The sequence below is a fragment of the Serinus canaria genome, chromosome 5 (assembly GCF_022539315.1).
Source record: "Serinus canaria isolate serCan28SL12 chromosome 5, serCan2020, whole genome shotgun sequence".
NCBI classification, from domain to species: domain Eukaryota; kingdom Metazoa; phylum Chordata; class Aves; order Passeriformes; family Fringillidae; genus Serinus; species Serinus canaria.
The window spans coordinates 46,214,795-46,232,806 of record NC_066319.1 but is presented as its reverse complement, the minus strand read 5'-3'; the positions used below and the strand labels follow the sequence as shown (position 1 = coordinate 46,232,806).

Genomic DNA, 18,012 nt, shown 5'->3' with positions numbered 1-18,012 from the left:
AAGCCCTTAATGCCCAGCTGAGGACCACACCTGCCCCACAGCACCAGTGCAGCCTGTGATACATTCTTTACAGATGTCCAGAACTCCAGTCCCAGCATTCAGCTGAGTACTTGCACCTTGCATGTCAGCTTTCCAGACCTGATTTCACACTTCAGCCACACTCATGCTGAACAAACTAAAATAAGCTGTTTTGCTTATACTTGAGCCTTTTCCTCAGTGATAGCACTAATTTGGGATTCTCTGTCAGCACACACTAGAATTTGTGGACTGATAACACTAAAATTTAGTGATCTTAGCTGAATTTGTATCAGTAGGTCAGAAAAACAAACAAAACTGAGTCAGAAAAACAAACAAAACTGATAGAAAGGTTTATGATCGCACAGTGCTGTATTTATCTTTTTTTAGAAACAGCACTATTTTGACTTTCTAAGGGGTTTTTTCTTTATTATTATATTCCATGGAGGCGTATGTGATCCCCTCCAGTCAAGGTTAAAGTCCTACAGCCAATGATTATGTACAAAGGAACTCACTTTATAAAAGTTCACTAGTATAAACAACAGTAATACAATAGTATTCAGCAACAAGTATGCAGCATCATATAGATTTATATAGCATTGCTACAAAACCAGAGCATTTCTGTGAAGTTCTGGATGTCAATATAAGGAAATGTCATTTTTCTAGACTGTTAAGAAAAAAACCCACAACATTGAGCTATCTAGTTATCCCTAGATTTTGTGTAAGAAAATACATTCTTACTCAGTATTGTCTTTTCAAGTTTTTTACATTTATAATACACAGTTCTATCAAATGTTTAATACAGTCTTCACTTTTAAGCTACTATTTTAAACAGAATAGTCTGCAGATCAGACAAAGTTTTTGTTGAGAATGAATTGCAAAGTAAATTATCTTTCCATTGATAGCCCACAGGGCTATTTTTTGCCACTTTTTCAAAGGTTTTATTTAAGCATAACACAAAGCGCATATATTACATTGTTTTATGTAATATAAAAAAGCAAACAACCCTCCACTGCCAAAGCTGGTGTTTCACACATGGATAGGGGAGAAAAAGATTAAATAAATTTGAGAGACCATTTGTTTTCATAAGTTAAGTTCTGAGAAATTAATTAACTCCAAACTGTGTTTATCCTTACCTAAACGGTAAGGTAAATTCCCAGCATCAGCAGCTACAATAAGTCTTACTGTCACCTAGAACAGAACATGGTACAAAATCATTAAATACATTACATGAACTCAGATTTCAAGAGAAAAGATCTTCCTGAACTTGGCTCATGGCACTCTGAACAAACAGCAGTGTATGGATAAAGGCTTTAGACTTTGAAAAGTACTAAAATCAGAACTTAGAAAAGGTTTTCTAATTGGCATAATTTTGCAAGAGTTAGGAGTTACGAATTCTGTAAGTTTGCACAGAAGTTACTCTGAAGCATAATTACTGCATTTTAAACTACCTGAAAATATAATCCAATCTTCTTAAGAGTAATTGCCCAAGTAATATTTTTATCCTGCAGATTGCAATATGAAATGCTGGTTCGGAACAAATCAGTAAGCTGGAACAGATACAGCATTAAGATGCAGCCAGATTAACACTGGGGAAACTTTAAGCAGTCTAGCTTTAAGTGCGGTGTTAATAATGTAGTTCAACTAACCTCAATTTAAAAACAAAAGAGGGAGACACTTGAGACTGTTCCCCAAATCAAAGTTACTAAAAAAAACCCCAAGCAACAAAAACCAAAACCAACCACACAGAATCAAAAACGAACAAAACCAAAGAAACCAAGGCTCTTTATCCAATCTTATTTTAGAACAAAAGAATGACTTTTACATGTTTTGTTCTCTTTGACAGGAAATCTGTGAAACCAAAACATGCCCTGACAAATTGAACCTCTCCTGAGAAGCATTCAGTCATAAACTCATTTATAATGTGTTATGTGGGAGATGCCAAGTTGTAACAGTTTAAGAGTCAACTACATGGAATGTACCAACAGATTTATGAACAACAGTAGCAGTTACTCACACGTTCATTGCAGCTAACTGTTTTTTATGAATTAGGTTTCCCTGTATAAATTAGAAAACTACAAAAAGTCAGGACTGGGAGAAACCTCCATTGTCTGTAAAAGTTCAAGTGAAAACACCTTTGCAGCACTTTTCTTAGACAATAGCATATTGCTCATATAAAAGGTCTCTTATCCTATAGAAGTCCTGGCAGAGGCAGCCTTCCAATCCAATACGCCCTGTTTCAGTCTGAAACAAAAGACATGTTTCAATTTATTATCTTTACATTAATGAGAGACTTCTTTTATTACTAAAATAATACAAATTACTTTATAATATTATTTTCCAAAGAGGTTAAAACACAGAACACCTACCCTGCGGACAGCCACCAGGTTGTTGCACACAAGCACTCCTCCAACAAATTCAGCTTGTATACCTTCCCGCAAGAGAACCTGCTTGAAGTCAGACAGTCTTGGCTCATTCATAAACACAGACTGATGCCCAAGAACCTTCAAAACAATACACACAGTTTTACTGCTTCTATTTAGCACCTTCCATTTTTTCAAAGACCTCATTACCGCATTGGCAGCAATGCGGCCAAGGCTACAGGACTCTAAATTGATCCTATTTCTGTTCACTTGCAGCAATACATCTTCAGGACAGAAAAGCCTTAGAAGTAACCCATCACAAAAAGCAAAAGGTTTTCTTTGCTCACATATTGAAGACAAATACAAAGCTATGATGAAGATCCTTCTTCCAAGCCATGTTATGCCAGGGATCAAGCTGCGGTGAGCTGTACTGCTGATCAGTACAGGGCTCCATGATGGTAGCCATGAATCTGAACAGACTTGGGAGTTGTGTCCACAATTCTCTAGCTCCCAGAACAGACTACATTTAGGACTGTGAAACAGAAAATCTTAAAAAGCATCTCTAGGATTAAAAGATACTGGAATAATTGAACAGAAAGATAAAATAGTTATCTCCTAAAATGCAAAGTATTTTAAGAGCTACAGTAAATTTACAGAAAAGATAAATTTAATAAACTCTCAAATCACTACTATAGAAGCAGATGTACGAATGTCAAAAGATCTGTATCTCAAGTCGATGAAGTATCTTCCATAGCATCAACAAAACATAATAAAATCCTGAAGTGTCTAACACCAACTGATATCTCTATCTGCATGTACTAATTACAGATATGAGACACACTAATTAAAATCTTATTTCATAAATATATGGCACTGTTAATGGATGCAAAAGATCATCCTCACTGAAAAGCATAAAAGCTGAACAAAGAACAGCACCAGGTTTAACAAAGAGAAACCCGAACATGAAAAGCCAGTTTCAGTTAGGCTTTCATTTGAGTAAGATAACAATATCAACCTCTAAGCACTAGAAAAAGACAAACAAATACAGAGGTCTTCATAAAAGAAATCCAGAGCAGCATCATTTCTGTACCTCATGAGGTGGCAGAGGTTCCAAAGTAGGAATGATCTCGCTCTCCTCACACATCTCCTTGTCATCATCACCAAAGAGGCTTTTCATGGCCTTCTGTTGTGCAATCACACTTGAGTCTGAAGAAGGCACATCCACTTGCATTTCTAAGTCTTCATCTTCCCTCAATTCTCCCTCTTCCAAAATAACTCCAGTATCCACTTTTGAAACCCTCATGTCCAGAACACCATCTATCCAAGCCAACTCAGCATCCTTGGCTTTACAGAACTGAAGAGAGCTGACAAGAGAATCTTTCAACCTGACCTGGGTTGCACAAAAATAAAAGTACTATTACTTTCATGGAAAATACAGAGTTCTTACTTCAAGCTTTAAAGATTAGAAAGTTTCTCTTCACCATCTTCCCAGCTGGTTTGATTCATGCACTCTTATGGAGAGAAAGGATGGAACTGGTATCACCAAGGCAAGATACTTTAAAATTTAATATATGTGATACTCACATCACAACTTAAAAAGCAGCAGAGATCAACAACTTTCTCACCTTGGCTAAAATTAAAAAAAAAACTATTGAACTGCAAACTTGACTTAAATTTACAGCAAGAGCAATAATTTCTTTTTAAAAACCAGAAACCTATTTTGCAGACAAGGTGTTCCTCAGTTGGTCTTAGGAAATTCAGAGGAAGTTTCTATAAATACATTCAGGTTACTGATGAATAGTTCAAAATTTCAACCCTCCAAAAAAAATAAAATTACTATTTTGTTGTAAGAAAAAATGTTGTAAATATGAGAATTTTAAGTGTCCTTACCCTGATTCCTCTGGCGGACTCTGGGACTTTAATCCTTTAAATAAAGATTCCCACAGTGCAATCAAGGATGCAACCATGTGAAAGAACCACCAGCTACCCACCCATGTACAGCACAACCCACTCAAATGACACTGTGACACTGACATTTCACTCACATCTATTATTTTCAAATTCAATATCGCCACTGCACTTCTCCTGGGTCATTTTTTACACACTAGCAACCCTCATAGCCTTAAAAAACAAATAAAAACATCCCAACAACCAACAGACCACATGCAGAAAACATGCTGTTTTAAGGCTGCCATAACTAGATGATTTTTAATAACTGGAATTTTCTACTTTCTAGAAGATAACAGATTTTTCTCTGGAAAGAAACAGAAGTACCTCTTTCAACAATTCTACCAATGTTTCTCTATTAACTTTAAAAGAACAAAGGAATAAAGAACTACTGCAAAAAGTGTTTGTGAGACACTTCCCTCTAAACAATTTCAAAAATTAAACTGGGAGCATACATAATTTTCACATAATTCACACAGGCTATTCCAGCTTTCTTATTTAGAACTTAATATATTGCATTTAATTTTCATGGCTAACACACAGCAATACGTAATCATGACCTTACTTTCCAAGAACCATCACATTAAGTTTTTGGGGGGTATGGGTATCTTATTTGTTTTTATCATTAACTTGCTCCTAATTTTACATGTTCACTCTTAGGTACTATTTAAGTATGAAAGCATTTTTTTATTCTAGCTCTTTAAGGCTCCATTTGAGATTCCAAAGAGAATCCTGAATTGCAGCTAGTATACAACAGTATTCTAAATATGATAAATTTGTTAATACTTCAATAAAGCAAACTGATGCCCCCGTGGACACAAATGTGCAAAACTGCCTTTTGCACTTCAGGTAAAAAATCCACTGATAGCACATTCAAGCCTGCAAATGCTTATGAATAATAAGGCTCAGAAGAATGCTTATCTAAACACAGAAAAACACAACTAACGCCTCGATCACACAAAACTAATTGAACTCACAGTGGTATCACCTCTCCTCTCCCAAAGAACAGAGGGCAAATTACATTCTGGTCATACAGCTCTACTATAGTCCACAGTAGTTACACAACTAAAAAATTCCAGAACCTTACCTGGTAAATGTGAGTTTCACTTGTAGCATCTACAGTTTCATGAAGTTTGGGCATGTAAACTTTAATATCTTTTCCACCAAAAGCTCTGCAACATTCTGCAAGGTCCTGACTGGCCTCAGGTGGTCCATGGACAATCACCAGTTGTCTTGGTTTCATTTGGTTAATAATTTTTTTAATTGAGTCCCCATCTGAACGTCCTTCATAGTCAATGTATGTAACTCTGGCTCTAGTTTGAATTAAAAACCCAGAATAATATGTTTTAGTTTAAAAGATTAAACCTTTGAGTGTTCCAAAATACCTCATTAAGATATTTTTTAATTATTGTACATCAACAAAAGCTGTCAGCACAAGGTATATTATGGATCTGTAAAATATAGTTGTCAAATATTATCATGTGTGTATTTAACACTCTACATTCACAAAATTCACTTACATAGTTATCAAAAAAATAAGTTATCCATGAAATAAGCGTATTTGAATATGTTATCCTTTTAACAAAGCATACTTAAGCATCTATGTTAACATGCTACTGTATCATTTCTTCTATCTCTCCCAGTTGTCTCCATAAGACAGGAAACAAAACAAATTTTTCAAGAGTGGGAAACTATAAGACTGTTCTGCACTCCCAGAAAAACTAGTAAAATACAACTTAGCTTGGGGAAAAAAATAAACAAAAATCAAGTCCTTTCCCACTTTCTTAAATCCAAGCTAGCCTTTTACCCAATTTGCACCGTACCCATGCCACTGTTCTAGTAGAATTGAGAAGAACAAAGTCACTCACTTAATTTCCATTGATTCTGTTGCAGAAATACATTTGGTAGGAACATCTGATAAATCCTGATCCATAGGCTCCTCTCCATTTGTCAAACCAGACTCTAATTTGCTTTTTTCTTCTTCTGTTGCTTGAAGCTCTGGAACTAGAAAATCTTCAGGTCTAAAGAATGAAAGGTATTTTGCTTTTTAGAGTAAAACCAAAGCACTACCTATCATAAAAACAAACAGTGCTGATTATTATTACTAAGATTTTTTTGTAACTGCTATTGTCAGCAACTTTACTACACCTGCCAAGTATTTCCGTACTTGAAGAGAGCTGATTGGGAAAATATGACGCTCATGTCTTAAAAAAGAATTTGAATAACTTGGGAAATACTAGCAAATTGAGAGTTTCTAGCAAGTATTCCTTATGCAGAGCTGACAAATATCACTGAATTTTGTTAGGATGAATAGTGTTTTCTCACCTCACAAATTTAACATTAAGTGAAATTTAAAGCAGAAGAAAGTCAGGTTAAAAAAATTTAAAATCTTCTATCTCAAAAGATTTAAAAAAAAGCCCAAAGTGAAAATATATCCTAAGAGGTGTGAACACAGGTCAAGGACCAGCACTCTGCAGCTTCAATCCTTATCATAAGCTTTCTCTAAGACTTAGCAGTTAGTAGAGCATACAGCAATGCTGCGAAAGAGACAGAATAGTGAATTTAATTCCTTCTAGTTTTTGATTATTTCAAAACTACTATGTGAGTATACATTACCACCACATACTTGATAATTTCACCATATTCATCCCATTTAATTCTTTCTTCAGGAGCTGGAAACATTGGATAAGATTTTTTTGCCTGTTTGAAGAAGCTTCCTTTTCGGCTACCTTCACCTTTCATCATCAAATCATGTTTGGTCTTATGTAAAGTTGGCTGATCAATATCCTCTTCAGCATCACTCTCATCACTGGAATCAATATCTGCCCTGAAATGACATTTCAAAAACACCTAGCACTTCTTTTTTTTCTTCAGGTTTCATATTACATAAACACACTGACTAGAAAATAACAGTTGACATAACACTAACCAAGGCCAAGGGCAGTTTATGTATCTGAGAAAGAGCTCACAGTTAACTGGCAGATGAAACTGGGTCTAGCGGGACAACAGATTAAAGACAACCACTCCTGATTCCTCAGAGCCCTCAGACAAGGCTACTGAAACTCTAATTCTCATTTAGGTCTGAAAAGAGCTGAAGGAGCAGAATAATCACAAAGAAATCTCAACTCTGATCTTAACAGTAGAATGAACAACCTACTTACTCTTTAGACTGCTCTAACTTCTTAGCTGCCTCTTTCTTTAGTTTTTCCTTTTCTAGGTATTCTTCAAGTTCTTTTCCTTCCAACTTGACACGTTTTCTCAACTGCAGATGGAATTAAAATGAATGTTATTGTGAGTAGCTGACACAACTTTAATACTTCTATATGCTGCTGACAAGAATATTTGTCCTTGGGCACGTATAGGGCAAGTATAAATTGTATGTCACATACAAGACAAGACTATGGCAAAAATGTGGTACCTTGACATCAATGATAGTGTCAATTTGTAAAGTCTACTTTAATATTTTAAAAATATTAAAATCAATTAAGCTTTCCAAAAACAAGTGAAGGCAAATACTCTTAGATGAGCAGTGGATTTTTAGTCTTTCTATCACTAACATAAAACCAGAAGAAGCTAGCAAAGTCATACTAGCTGGCAAAAGAATGGTAGATTTTGTTTGTTTTCCGAGTACAGCTCACTTTGAATAAACTGAATTCTAGTAATAATCTAATACTATAATTCGATCACTTCAATCCAATCCTAAACCAAAACAAAGCTGCATCATCAGTGTTGAAATTATCACTGCAATCACAGGAGACTTCCATAAATTAACAATGTGCACCAGCAAGAAGTAGACACAGGTGTACAGATTATTGAAAACAATTTGAAAGCATGAATAGCAATTAATTATCTCCTAATTTCTAGCATTTGCTTATCCTTCAAATCCTGTTGAGATATATTATACTAATTTGACTTGATTCTCCTCTCATCCAAACCAGGATAATTTTCCAGCAAGACTAACCCATCATATGTAGTGATCTGTATGTCAGCTGCAAGCAGACTTTTTTCTGTTATAATAGAAACACAAAGGAACAAGTTGTCTAAGAATAAATATTTAAAAGGAACTTCATGCTCAGCTCTATTAATTTTGCCATGCCATGAAAAAGTATTTTGCGGTTCTCAGTAGGAGATCAATTTTTATGTAAATTTATCCACAATCTGATAAATATGCAACATACTGATTTCAGGTTTCTCTCCACCACTGGAACAATTTCCAGAAGATCAAAAGGGAAACCATGTTCAGTTTTTCCCACATGACCCCAGACGGCCCACAATAAGAACCTGGAGCTATAGAGACAACTCTTACCTCAATATCTATAACTTTTTCAGAAGGATTATCTATCAGGAATCGTGCTAATGTTCCAGGTGTAGTGCGATAAGTTAAAATTATAGAGTTTTTGGAATCCTGGCACCACTGAATGAAAAGATCTCTAGAAAACCCACACTCCAAGTCAGGCTGACTGGCAAGAACAACTTTAGGACTAGGCACTCGAGCCAGATCAGACAGACTGTGACATAATGAGAGATGGCGGAACTGAAAAGGGTTGTTTCTCTTGTCTTCAAAGCACCTCATCAACTTGTCACTCATCCATTCAACCTAAAATACATATTAGAGGAAGTTATCTACACAAATACAAGTTGTTCAACAGTATAAGCTTCATATGAAGTACAGGATGCAATATGCCCATGATTACTTCAGTATTTCTCAGCTGGTGTTGAGCATAAACAACACTGAAACAAGTACTTTAAGTTCTCTTTTTTAACAACTATAAACTATACTAACAAGTTTTATCCTAACGACAGAAATCAGTATCAAGAAACACGTCCACTGGCACAACCGGACACTGTGTTACTTGGTCAAAAGAGCTGAGACACAAACATGCACTACAGAATAAGGACATTCCCCCAGTATTTTTCCATTTTTTACCATAAAAAAGCAAAGCTTTTGCATAAATGTTCCTTTACTCTTCATAATTGGGTTTTAAAATCAAAACCAACCTGTGATTTAGAGAACTCCACTACATTGTAGCTGACATTATTCAAAAGTGCAAGAGAGTAGACTCCCAATCCTGCATCTTTTGTTCTCCAGATCTGGTCAAGAAGCTGAGCAAGTTCCAGAACTCTGCCTGCTGTATCCACAGCTATTAATACATTTCCATCACCTCGTAATGTCTCCAAAACATTAGCTAGGAAGAATCAAAAACAAAATAAAAACCTCCTTATACTTTGAACCAAAGTTTGTGCTGTGGCTTGGATTTTTTTTTTTTTGTTATATCACACTAGCAATCATATTCTAAAGTATACTGACCACAGAAACAAATGAAATTTCAAAAGACATAAAAATCCACACTTTCACCAAAATTAAAGGGAGCTGGAGTTTTCTCAGTAGCTCTGAAGATCTCTCTGCCTTGGGATTTCTTAATTTTGTTTGCTTGGTTTTGGTTTTTTTAATAAAAACCAACAGAAAATGGAGTTTAAAAATAAAGTGCCGAGGAATGTAATTTAAAAATCCCTGAAGACATTTAAGGATACACTGGGTAAAATACACAACTTTCAAATACAGTTCATTGTTGTTAGGAAAACATTTAACTCACAGGATCAGTATCATCAGAAAATAGTAATTTAAAACTTGCTACATTTTAATAAGGGTTCTTAAGTGTAAATGCCAATGAATTTCTCATAGAAAAATAATTTATAGTGGCTAATAAATCACATTACTGATATTTTTGAAGCCCAAACAATACATACTCAGCAGCTGTTCATCCCTTTGCTTCCTCCTAGGTTGTACATAAGTAGCATTAAATGAATCTGTAATAAGCAATGAAGGCCTGCTCAACATTTCCAAGGAACATCCATTCAGATGGCTGTGGAAAAAAGGAAAAATCTCACTTTTTGCATTTCTATTTTACAAGAAAAAACAAGACAGCTAGATTCCAAATATTTGCATGTACAGAAACCAAACTACTCAGCTGCTGAATGCTTCCTGCTTCAAATTTACAAAAAAATAAAAATGAACGGAATAAACAAACACAGAGCTAATGCTTGCTTCAAAGTGATTAATCTGGATGCAAATGAAATTAGTGGTCTTATTAGAACTGGAAATGCACTTCTGCTTCCACAGCTCTTTATCACCCACTAAATGGTACACACCTAACACAGCTAAGAACTACACATTACTATGTTGAACTTACATCTCCCTCTTGTGGTTGAAATCAACGGCATAAACAATTTCTTCCTCCCCATCCTTGACAATCTTCCAAATAGTGCCTCCTATCATGTGACCAGCTGGCAATGGTGTGATTGACAAACCATGTCCTTTACCTACAAAGGTTTTCAGTATTTTAGGTAGATTGCACATATTAAAATCCATTACTCTGAGCAAGACATAGTAACTTTAAACAACTGAATACTCAAATTTCTACTGAGAAAAAAAGTCAAATGAAGTATGAAAAAGCAGTAACATCTGTCCTTCCTTCTAAGCAGTAATGTCAAAATATTTTGCAATTCACTTTTATATTTCCTCCAGAATAAAGAAACTACAGCAAAGATCTTTTCTTCCCTCCACCTCCCACTGATACTCAGAACTGCTGTAACTATGGCCATAAACAACAGTAAATTATAAAGAAAACATATCACAAGAAAGCAAGCACAATTATGAAAGCCAGGACCCTTTCTGGGGCAATACTAAATGTTTACTATAGCATTCACTTTTGAGGTACTTAGGAAAACTTATATAAATTACACAATCTAGAAGCTTTCCAGAATGACAAACACACAAGTTAAACCATAGCAGAAAAGGTGTTAGTGTGCTGCAGTCAGGGATAACAGAACTTTTCAGCACCTGATGCCTTTTTCAAATGCACTATTGCTCCCTGTCATTGATACCAGCCTGTATGTTCGTCAGATTAAAATGAGACTACCCACAACCATTACTCACTGACTCTGCTGCATTAAATGCACAGTAATAATTAAAAATTAAACATATATTATCTTCTTAAAAGCCTCCATCAGTCTTTTCAAATCACCTTCAATAAATATAAAAGAAGTTGTTTGTTTTAAAAAAGTTGTATGATAAAACTGCTCTTCACATGTAAAAATTGCCAGGGCAGACATAGCCTTGCTACAACTATCTCAAAAAGGGGCCAGCAGCCTTTCAAGGACAACATCCTCCTTCTATTTTCCAAATAAGAAGTCAAGTCTTTTGGCAGTACTATTCATGAACCTGTAAAATACTGCACTTCAGAGACAAACTGCTGGTGCTCAGCCTCTTCTCAAGAAGAGAGTTTTTAGTTTACTCTGATCTTTACATTCAACACGAGCGGAAAACTGCTGCTTGTCACAGGTCCCAGCAACATGCTACACTGAGTATGATATGAGTCACTGAGGATCTCCCCATTAAATCCTGCACATGCTCTAACTTCATCTCTGCAACCTGCTCTAAAAAGCTTTCCCTTGTGCTACTGCTTATGGAGAGTTCTGAAGTATCTGCTGCTACAGGTTAGTAAATACTTTTAATAGACATCAGTAAATTCCAAGAGAAGTCCAAGAAAACACAAAAGAGAAACAAACATCTAAACACTCTTTGGCATGACCCCCTCTGCATTAAGAGAAAATTATATCCATTTCTAGATACAATTGCAATTGATACAGAATGACACGAGGCTAATGAATTCAGCCCTGTAAAACACAGCATTTCAGAACTCAGTCCCTTTTAAAAAGTTACTTTAACTCTTCACTGCTCTGTTGCCTTTCACTAAAATTAATTATTTCTTGAGGTTTTGGTGACAACTTTACCTTTTAAGTTCACAATCTGAGAAAACTTCAGCTGTTGTATCTTATCAAAGGCTGCATCTACATCATCCAATGTAAAGAGTGTGAAATCTTCAGTATTATGGCGGGACTAAAACAAACAAAGAGGAACAGAGCGTTCAAACACTCCACCATCAAAGATGTTGTGTATGAAAGTATCAACTTAAACATACCTGGTAGAGATCATACATAAACATCTGTCCCATTTTATATACAGGAATAGTTGCATAAATGGCACAATTCAATCCCATTTTTCCAACTGCATATGGAAGTGCACCAAGGTGTAGAGGGTCAGGGTGGGAAAGAAGAACAGCATCAACCTGGTGTACATGCCTATAAAAAGAGGGCCAACAAAAGCCATTGAAAGGGGTTCTGTATGGTTTTGTATGTCTCTGCTAGGGCTGTTTTGAGAATACATACGCAGTCTGAATGCCAAACAATGAAACTTAAACCCTTCAAGAATTGGGACAGTTTTAAAAATCATAAAACTTACAGTTGTTTCCTAATGTTCAAGTACTTAAAAACACAAGTGATTTCAGAAAGCATTACTTTAGATCTGAATATGTAAGTTTCACATCAAACTCCTGATAAGAAAGACCTTAGTATAAAAGTGGACACCAGAAAGTAAATTAACTGAGGGACCAAGAACATTATTAGTACAGATGCGCTACAAATTGCTTATACACCCCAAAACAGACTACAACTTTTCTTCTGTTGAGATTGACCAAGTAACAGGACCAAAGACACAACAATCCTCAAACTGATAAAGACAAATCAAAATATATTTCTTTAAATATAGATAATATCAAACATATCATTTTAGAAAAGTAGCACATCAGTTTGGGGGATTTTATTACTCTGAAAAACATTTGTATTCCCTTGTAAAGTGTTGCATCAAATTAGAACTCAGATTAAAATCTTTCTACATATCATAATTGAAAAACTTGAGGGCATAAAACACATGTAACAAATGAAAATACTAGCTGGCCTGACAACTTTTTGTTCCCTTGCATAGTAAGTGGGGCACATGCATTCTTCTCAATGGCTGTTATGATAAAGGGAATTTTATCTAATCACTTCTTAGATAAGACACTTGCAAAATTTTATAAATTATCCTCGGTACCTAACAATCCTCACTTAAAAGATTTTAAACACTGAAAGTGTGTCAATGCTACAAAAATAGTATCCAAAAGCTCAGTTTCTTTCCCAAATTTCCACGTTTCAGTCCTAACTTAGCAATCAGCACAGCTCTTTGCTGTACACCTGAAGAAGTTCAATATTGAAGTCTAGATGAATTTTGGTTTGGGGGATTTTTCCCTTTGCAGGGCTGGTGTCCTGACAGAAGGTGTTTTCCTGACAGTCTATTCAACTCGAAACAAGAGCCAAGAGTTTAACTGCTTTGTATTCAGCCTACATGCAGGAAGGCTTTCTCTCCTATTTAAAACTTAGTTAACTATTCTAAATCAGTTGAGAGTTAAGGTCAGTCTCCCCTAAACTGTGTCACGTTTATGACAATAAAAAACAAATAAATCATCCAAGCCAAAGCAAAAACTGAACAGTTTGAGAATTACAGTTAAGAGACACAACTCACTGGACTGACAAGAAAAAAATCCCAAGGTTTTGCGGGAAATGTTTCAGCAGTGTGATTCCCTTCATGTAAAATATATACAAAACAAAGCAAAAGAACAAATTTTCATTTAGCAACACCATACATTATACCACCACATGGAATTTTGAAAACTTTCAAGACAGACCAAGCCCTATTTTAAAAATAGGTGTATGAACTGAACTACTTACTTCCTCAGGGAATCAATAATATCCATAGAAAAGTTTTCATCCCAGCCACAGTCCAAAAGAAAACGAAACTCATCTACTTGCAAAAGATAGCAGAGGGCAGATTCCTCCTGCACTCCCGAGAGTGTAGTCAACTTGATAATCGATGTCATTTTCCTCTCCAAGTGTTTAATCTCCAAAAGAACTAATCTGAATGGGGGACAAAATATTTCGTTGATTGACACAAAGAAAAATTCCATTTACTTAGATCTAGCTTCACATATTCCTGAAAATATGCAGGCTAACGGTATTAATACTATTCAATACAGCTGCTCGATACCAATTAAGTCTCCGATATTAACATTCTACTCTCGCAGGTCTTATTAGAAAGAGGTGGGGTTAATTTTCTACAATATGCATTAAGAATAATTTTAAAGAGGCTCCCTAGGAGCAGCGCAGTTAACAGCAGCTCCACAGAGCTGGACAGGGGCACCCAGAGACGGCACATCCAGAGACGGGACCCCTCAAAGCCAGGGCCTGCCCGAGCAGGGACACAGCGCGGGTCGGGCCGGGGGCGCCGCGCGGGGGGCTCCGGGGCTCCAGCGCCCCGCCGGGCCCCGCGCCCGGGCCTGCGTCCAGGCCTGACCTCTAGCCGGGTGGGGACGGGGTCACGGGGGCGAGCCCTACGCCCACTCCAGTCGGAGACGAGGAGGTCAAGGGGAAGAGGAGGATGATGTGAAAGAGCCGATACCTGCTGCCCTCAACCACCCCCAGCCCGCGCCGCGCTGGCCGCCATCTTGCGGGCGGTGCGGAGGAGGGGCAGCCGGCGGAAGGGTAGCGGGCGGCACCACCGCGAGCCCGCCAGGGGGAGGGCGCTCCTCCCCCGCCCCTGCGCAGCCCGTGGTCTCGCCCGGCCCGCCCGTTCCCGGTGCCCTTGGCGCGGCCGCTGCGGGTCCCGGTGCTGGCGCGAGCAGCGGTAATGGCGGGGTCGTGCGGGGGGCGGGAGCGGCAGTGGCAGTGGCAGTGGCAGTGGCAGTGGCCTTGGGGGCGGAAGCGCTGTCGGATCTCCCTGGCAGCGCCTCGCCCTGACCGCTAGTCCTTCGGCCGGGACACGGCGGCGGGCGGGAGCGCCCCTCAGCCGTGGGGTTTTATGGCGCTATTGCTGCTGGAGGGGCCGTCGGGGTCCCGGGCAGGCCGGGGCGGCTCAGCCGGGAGGTGGTGGGGCTGTATCCCGAGCCAGCGGCCGGGCCCAGGCCGGGGGTCCCTCAGGGGGTGCGTGCGGGGCCGCCCCACAGCGGCCGCGGCGGGAACGGCGGCGGTGTTCGCCCTCGGGGCCCGGCCGGGGCTCCGAGCCCTCGGCTGTGTGTGACAGACTTCGCTGGTATCGCGTGTAATTCACAGTCTGAAACGCTTTGGTTGGGTTGGAAAGGTTTGCTGGGCCTGTTTATTCTGGAGAAGAGAAGACTGCGAGGGGATCTCATTAATGCCTGTAAATATCTCAAAGGCGGGTGCCAGACTCTTCTCATTGGTACCCAGCAACGGGACAAGGAACAATGGACGTGAACTAAAACACAAGAAGTTCTGCCTTAAGACGAGGAAAAACTTCTATACTTTGAGGGTCACAGAGCACTGTAGCAGCTGCCCTGAGAGGTCATGGTGTCTCCCTCTCCTCTCACATTCGAAAACCACCTGGATGTGTTCCTGTGTCTTCTGCTGCAGGTGATCCTGCCTTGGCAGAGAGGTTTGACTGGATGATCTCCGGAGGTCCATTCCAGCTGTAATAATTCTGTCATTCTGTGATTTTAGAAATGTTCTTCCTTATTTCAGAAATGTCCTTTCTTATCTGTCAGCTCTCCACTAAATATACAACTTGTCTTTGAGATCTGACACAGATGATAAAGTGTCCTTCTACAGGAGTTTAGATTATGAAAGTGTTCCTAATGTTTTAAAAAACAGCAAACTTCTGTAGCTTGCTTTAATGAGTAAATTAAAGAGATGTTCTATTTCTCTCCTGTTTTAGGATGAAATCCTTTTTCCCAGGGTCGATAGTATTATATCTAAGAAACCCAGGTATGGGTTTGAGAACAGTATGTGTCTCGTAGGAAGTGTTTGATAGCCCTCATGTGTATTATGTCATTGTAGAATCCTAATGAGTGAGAGTAAAGGTGCCAAGCATGCAACAGTTTCCAAGTGCAGATTTATGAGTACCTCTTACCTGTTACACTTTTCTTTCCAGCGGTCATGGTGAATTTTGCCCAAGCTGTGCGTGAACACTGGGTTCACATCCTTGTTCCCTTAGGATTTGTGATTGGATGCTATTTGGACAGATGGAATGATGAAAGATTGTCTGCCTTCAGAAACAAGAGCTTGTTATATAAAAGGTCTGCTTTATGATGTCTCTTATAGGCTTATATAGTTATTTTTCAAAGTGCTTCTCAGTTCTTTTTTAATTATGAGCGTAACCAAAAAAAGGAAGGAAAGGCCTAAAAATGTCATCATTCATGAAGTGTTTTAGGTCAGTAACACCTTCTGAAAATGGAATCTTTAGGAGCTAACTTCATGAAAGAAAGGATTGTTAACTACTGTTAATGACCGTAAAGTTCTTGGTCATGATATATGGAAACCATTATTTTGACTCTATAACTTCAACAAGAAACACCGTACTCGAGTCTTTATTTTCTCTCTTAAATGTAAAATGATCACAGCGCTTTTCAACCAAATATTTTTTATAATTTTGTGTTACTTCAAAATAATTACCAAGTTTTTGAAAATTAACATACATGCTGCTGTATCTTCACTGAATGATGTGATTATATGCACTGATCAGTTTGGGTTTTCTGGCTCTGACTCCTCAGGGAGTATGTACATCAGGGAACTTCAGCCATTGACTCATCTGTGTCAGTTCTAATTCTCTATTAGATCATCAGTTAACAAAGAAGAGGGGAAAAAAGTCATATTGCATAAACTGATAGTAGTAGGAGTGCTATCAGTTTGTGTGCCAGTGGATTTTTTTTTTTTCCAGCTCCGGCCTCGCCTAAATTAGTTTTGAGTAAGAAAGAAAGCTTTTGACATAACCTACCCCACTGGTTCATTAGCACTTTTCTTAATGGATTTGTTAGTGAAGTTGGACTGTTATGTCAGTGTCTTGTAAAAATCCCTTCTTCTTTCACATCTCTCTTTCCACTAAAGTAATGAATTATTATATTTAAAAGAAGTAGAATTTTTCATTTTGGATCCAATTAAAAGTCTGTTAACTCCTTAGTTCAGCTGTTCTGTGCTTCCATTTAAATGAATGGAAATTCAGAAGACTTGATCCATTGAAGCTTTTGAAAGAAAGGAGGAAGTTTATCAGTATGGAAAGATTTTTAACTGACAGCAATTGCAAGAAAAGTTAAATATTTACATAAATCTCAAAATGAAGGTATTGTTGAATATAAACTAACACAAATAAGTACTTACATTTATTAATAATTATTCTAAAAAGAAAGATACTAATTTTAGTCTCTTCCCTCTTGTTTTTTTTTTTTTTCTTCACAGGGAGTTGAAGCCTGGTGAAGAAGTAACATGGAGATAAAAGCTGATGATGAAAAGGAAGACATTTTTGTTTGATTCATCATCTTCCCTCACATATTGAAAGAACAGGAATATGGTTTTTACTCTGAGAGGATACTACAGTAAAGGACATCTGCAATTCATCAGTGCTAGTTTAATTTCTGGTGTTAGTTTTTGAAGTTGATTTAATTACATGACTAATATGTGTTCAAGAATTCCATTAGTCCATAAGCATTGAGTAAATTTTCTTCCCTACTCTGGAAAGGAGAGGAAGAACTATAAAATAAACTATGCAAAAATCATTTATGTTGCTATTGTTGTGTATGGTGTCGAATCCATGTGCTTGACAGCTACTGAACATAAGTTTCTTTCTGGGTTTCCTCTGCAGACTTCTTTGGAGTAGTGGTTAAGCAGTTGCTGCAGCTTTGTGAGCGGGCCTGGAGGTGTAAGGGGCTGGTGAGCACAAGGCAGGAGCGGGCGGTGCCGGGAGGAGTGGCACCGGGGCTCGTTCCGGGAGGAGCGGGGCGGGTGCGGGGCTCTCCGGCGGCGGAGC

At 38.0% G+C, this 18,012-nt stretch overlaps 2 protein-coding genes across 2 annotated transcripts; one reads left to right on the top strand and one right to left on the bottom strand.

Moving 5' to 3' along the window:
- Positions 1–930: 930 nt before the first annotated feature.
- Positions 931–14,737, bottom strand: CPSF2 (cleavage and polyadenylation specific factor 2). Its single transcript, XM_009101799.4, has 15 exons — positions 14,659–14,737; positions 13,932–14,117; positions 12,308–12,467; positions 12,120–12,225; positions 10,517–10,646; positions 10,074–10,189; positions 9,324–9,511; positions 8,632–8,922; positions 7,487–7,587; positions 6,952–7,152; positions 6,194–6,346; positions 5,413–5,638; positions 3,469–3,768; positions 2,385–2,519; positions 931–2,259 (listed from the first exon to the last, which is right to left on the bottom strand). Exons 2-15 carry the CDS (start codon positions 14,078–14,080, stop codon positions 2,167–2,169), a joined length of 2,349 nt encoding a protein of 782 aa, XP_009100047.1. The 5' UTR covers positions 14,081–14,117; positions 14,659–14,737; the 3' UTR covers positions 931–2,166.
- A 27-nt stretch (positions 14,738–14,764) lies between these two features.
- Positions 14,765–17,761, top strand: NDUFB1 (NADH:ubiquinone oxidoreductase subunit B1). The gene is made up of 3 exons (XM_009101800.4): positions 14,765–14,883; positions 16,144–16,288; positions 17,445–17,761. Exons 2-3 carry the CDS (start codon positions 16,149–16,151, stop codon positions 17,479–17,481), a joined length of 177 nt encoding a protein of 58 aa, XP_009100048.1. The 5' UTR covers positions 14,765–14,883; positions 16,144–16,148; the 3' UTR covers positions 17,482–17,761.
- The last annotated feature ends 251 nt before the right edge of the window (positions 17,762–18,012 follow it).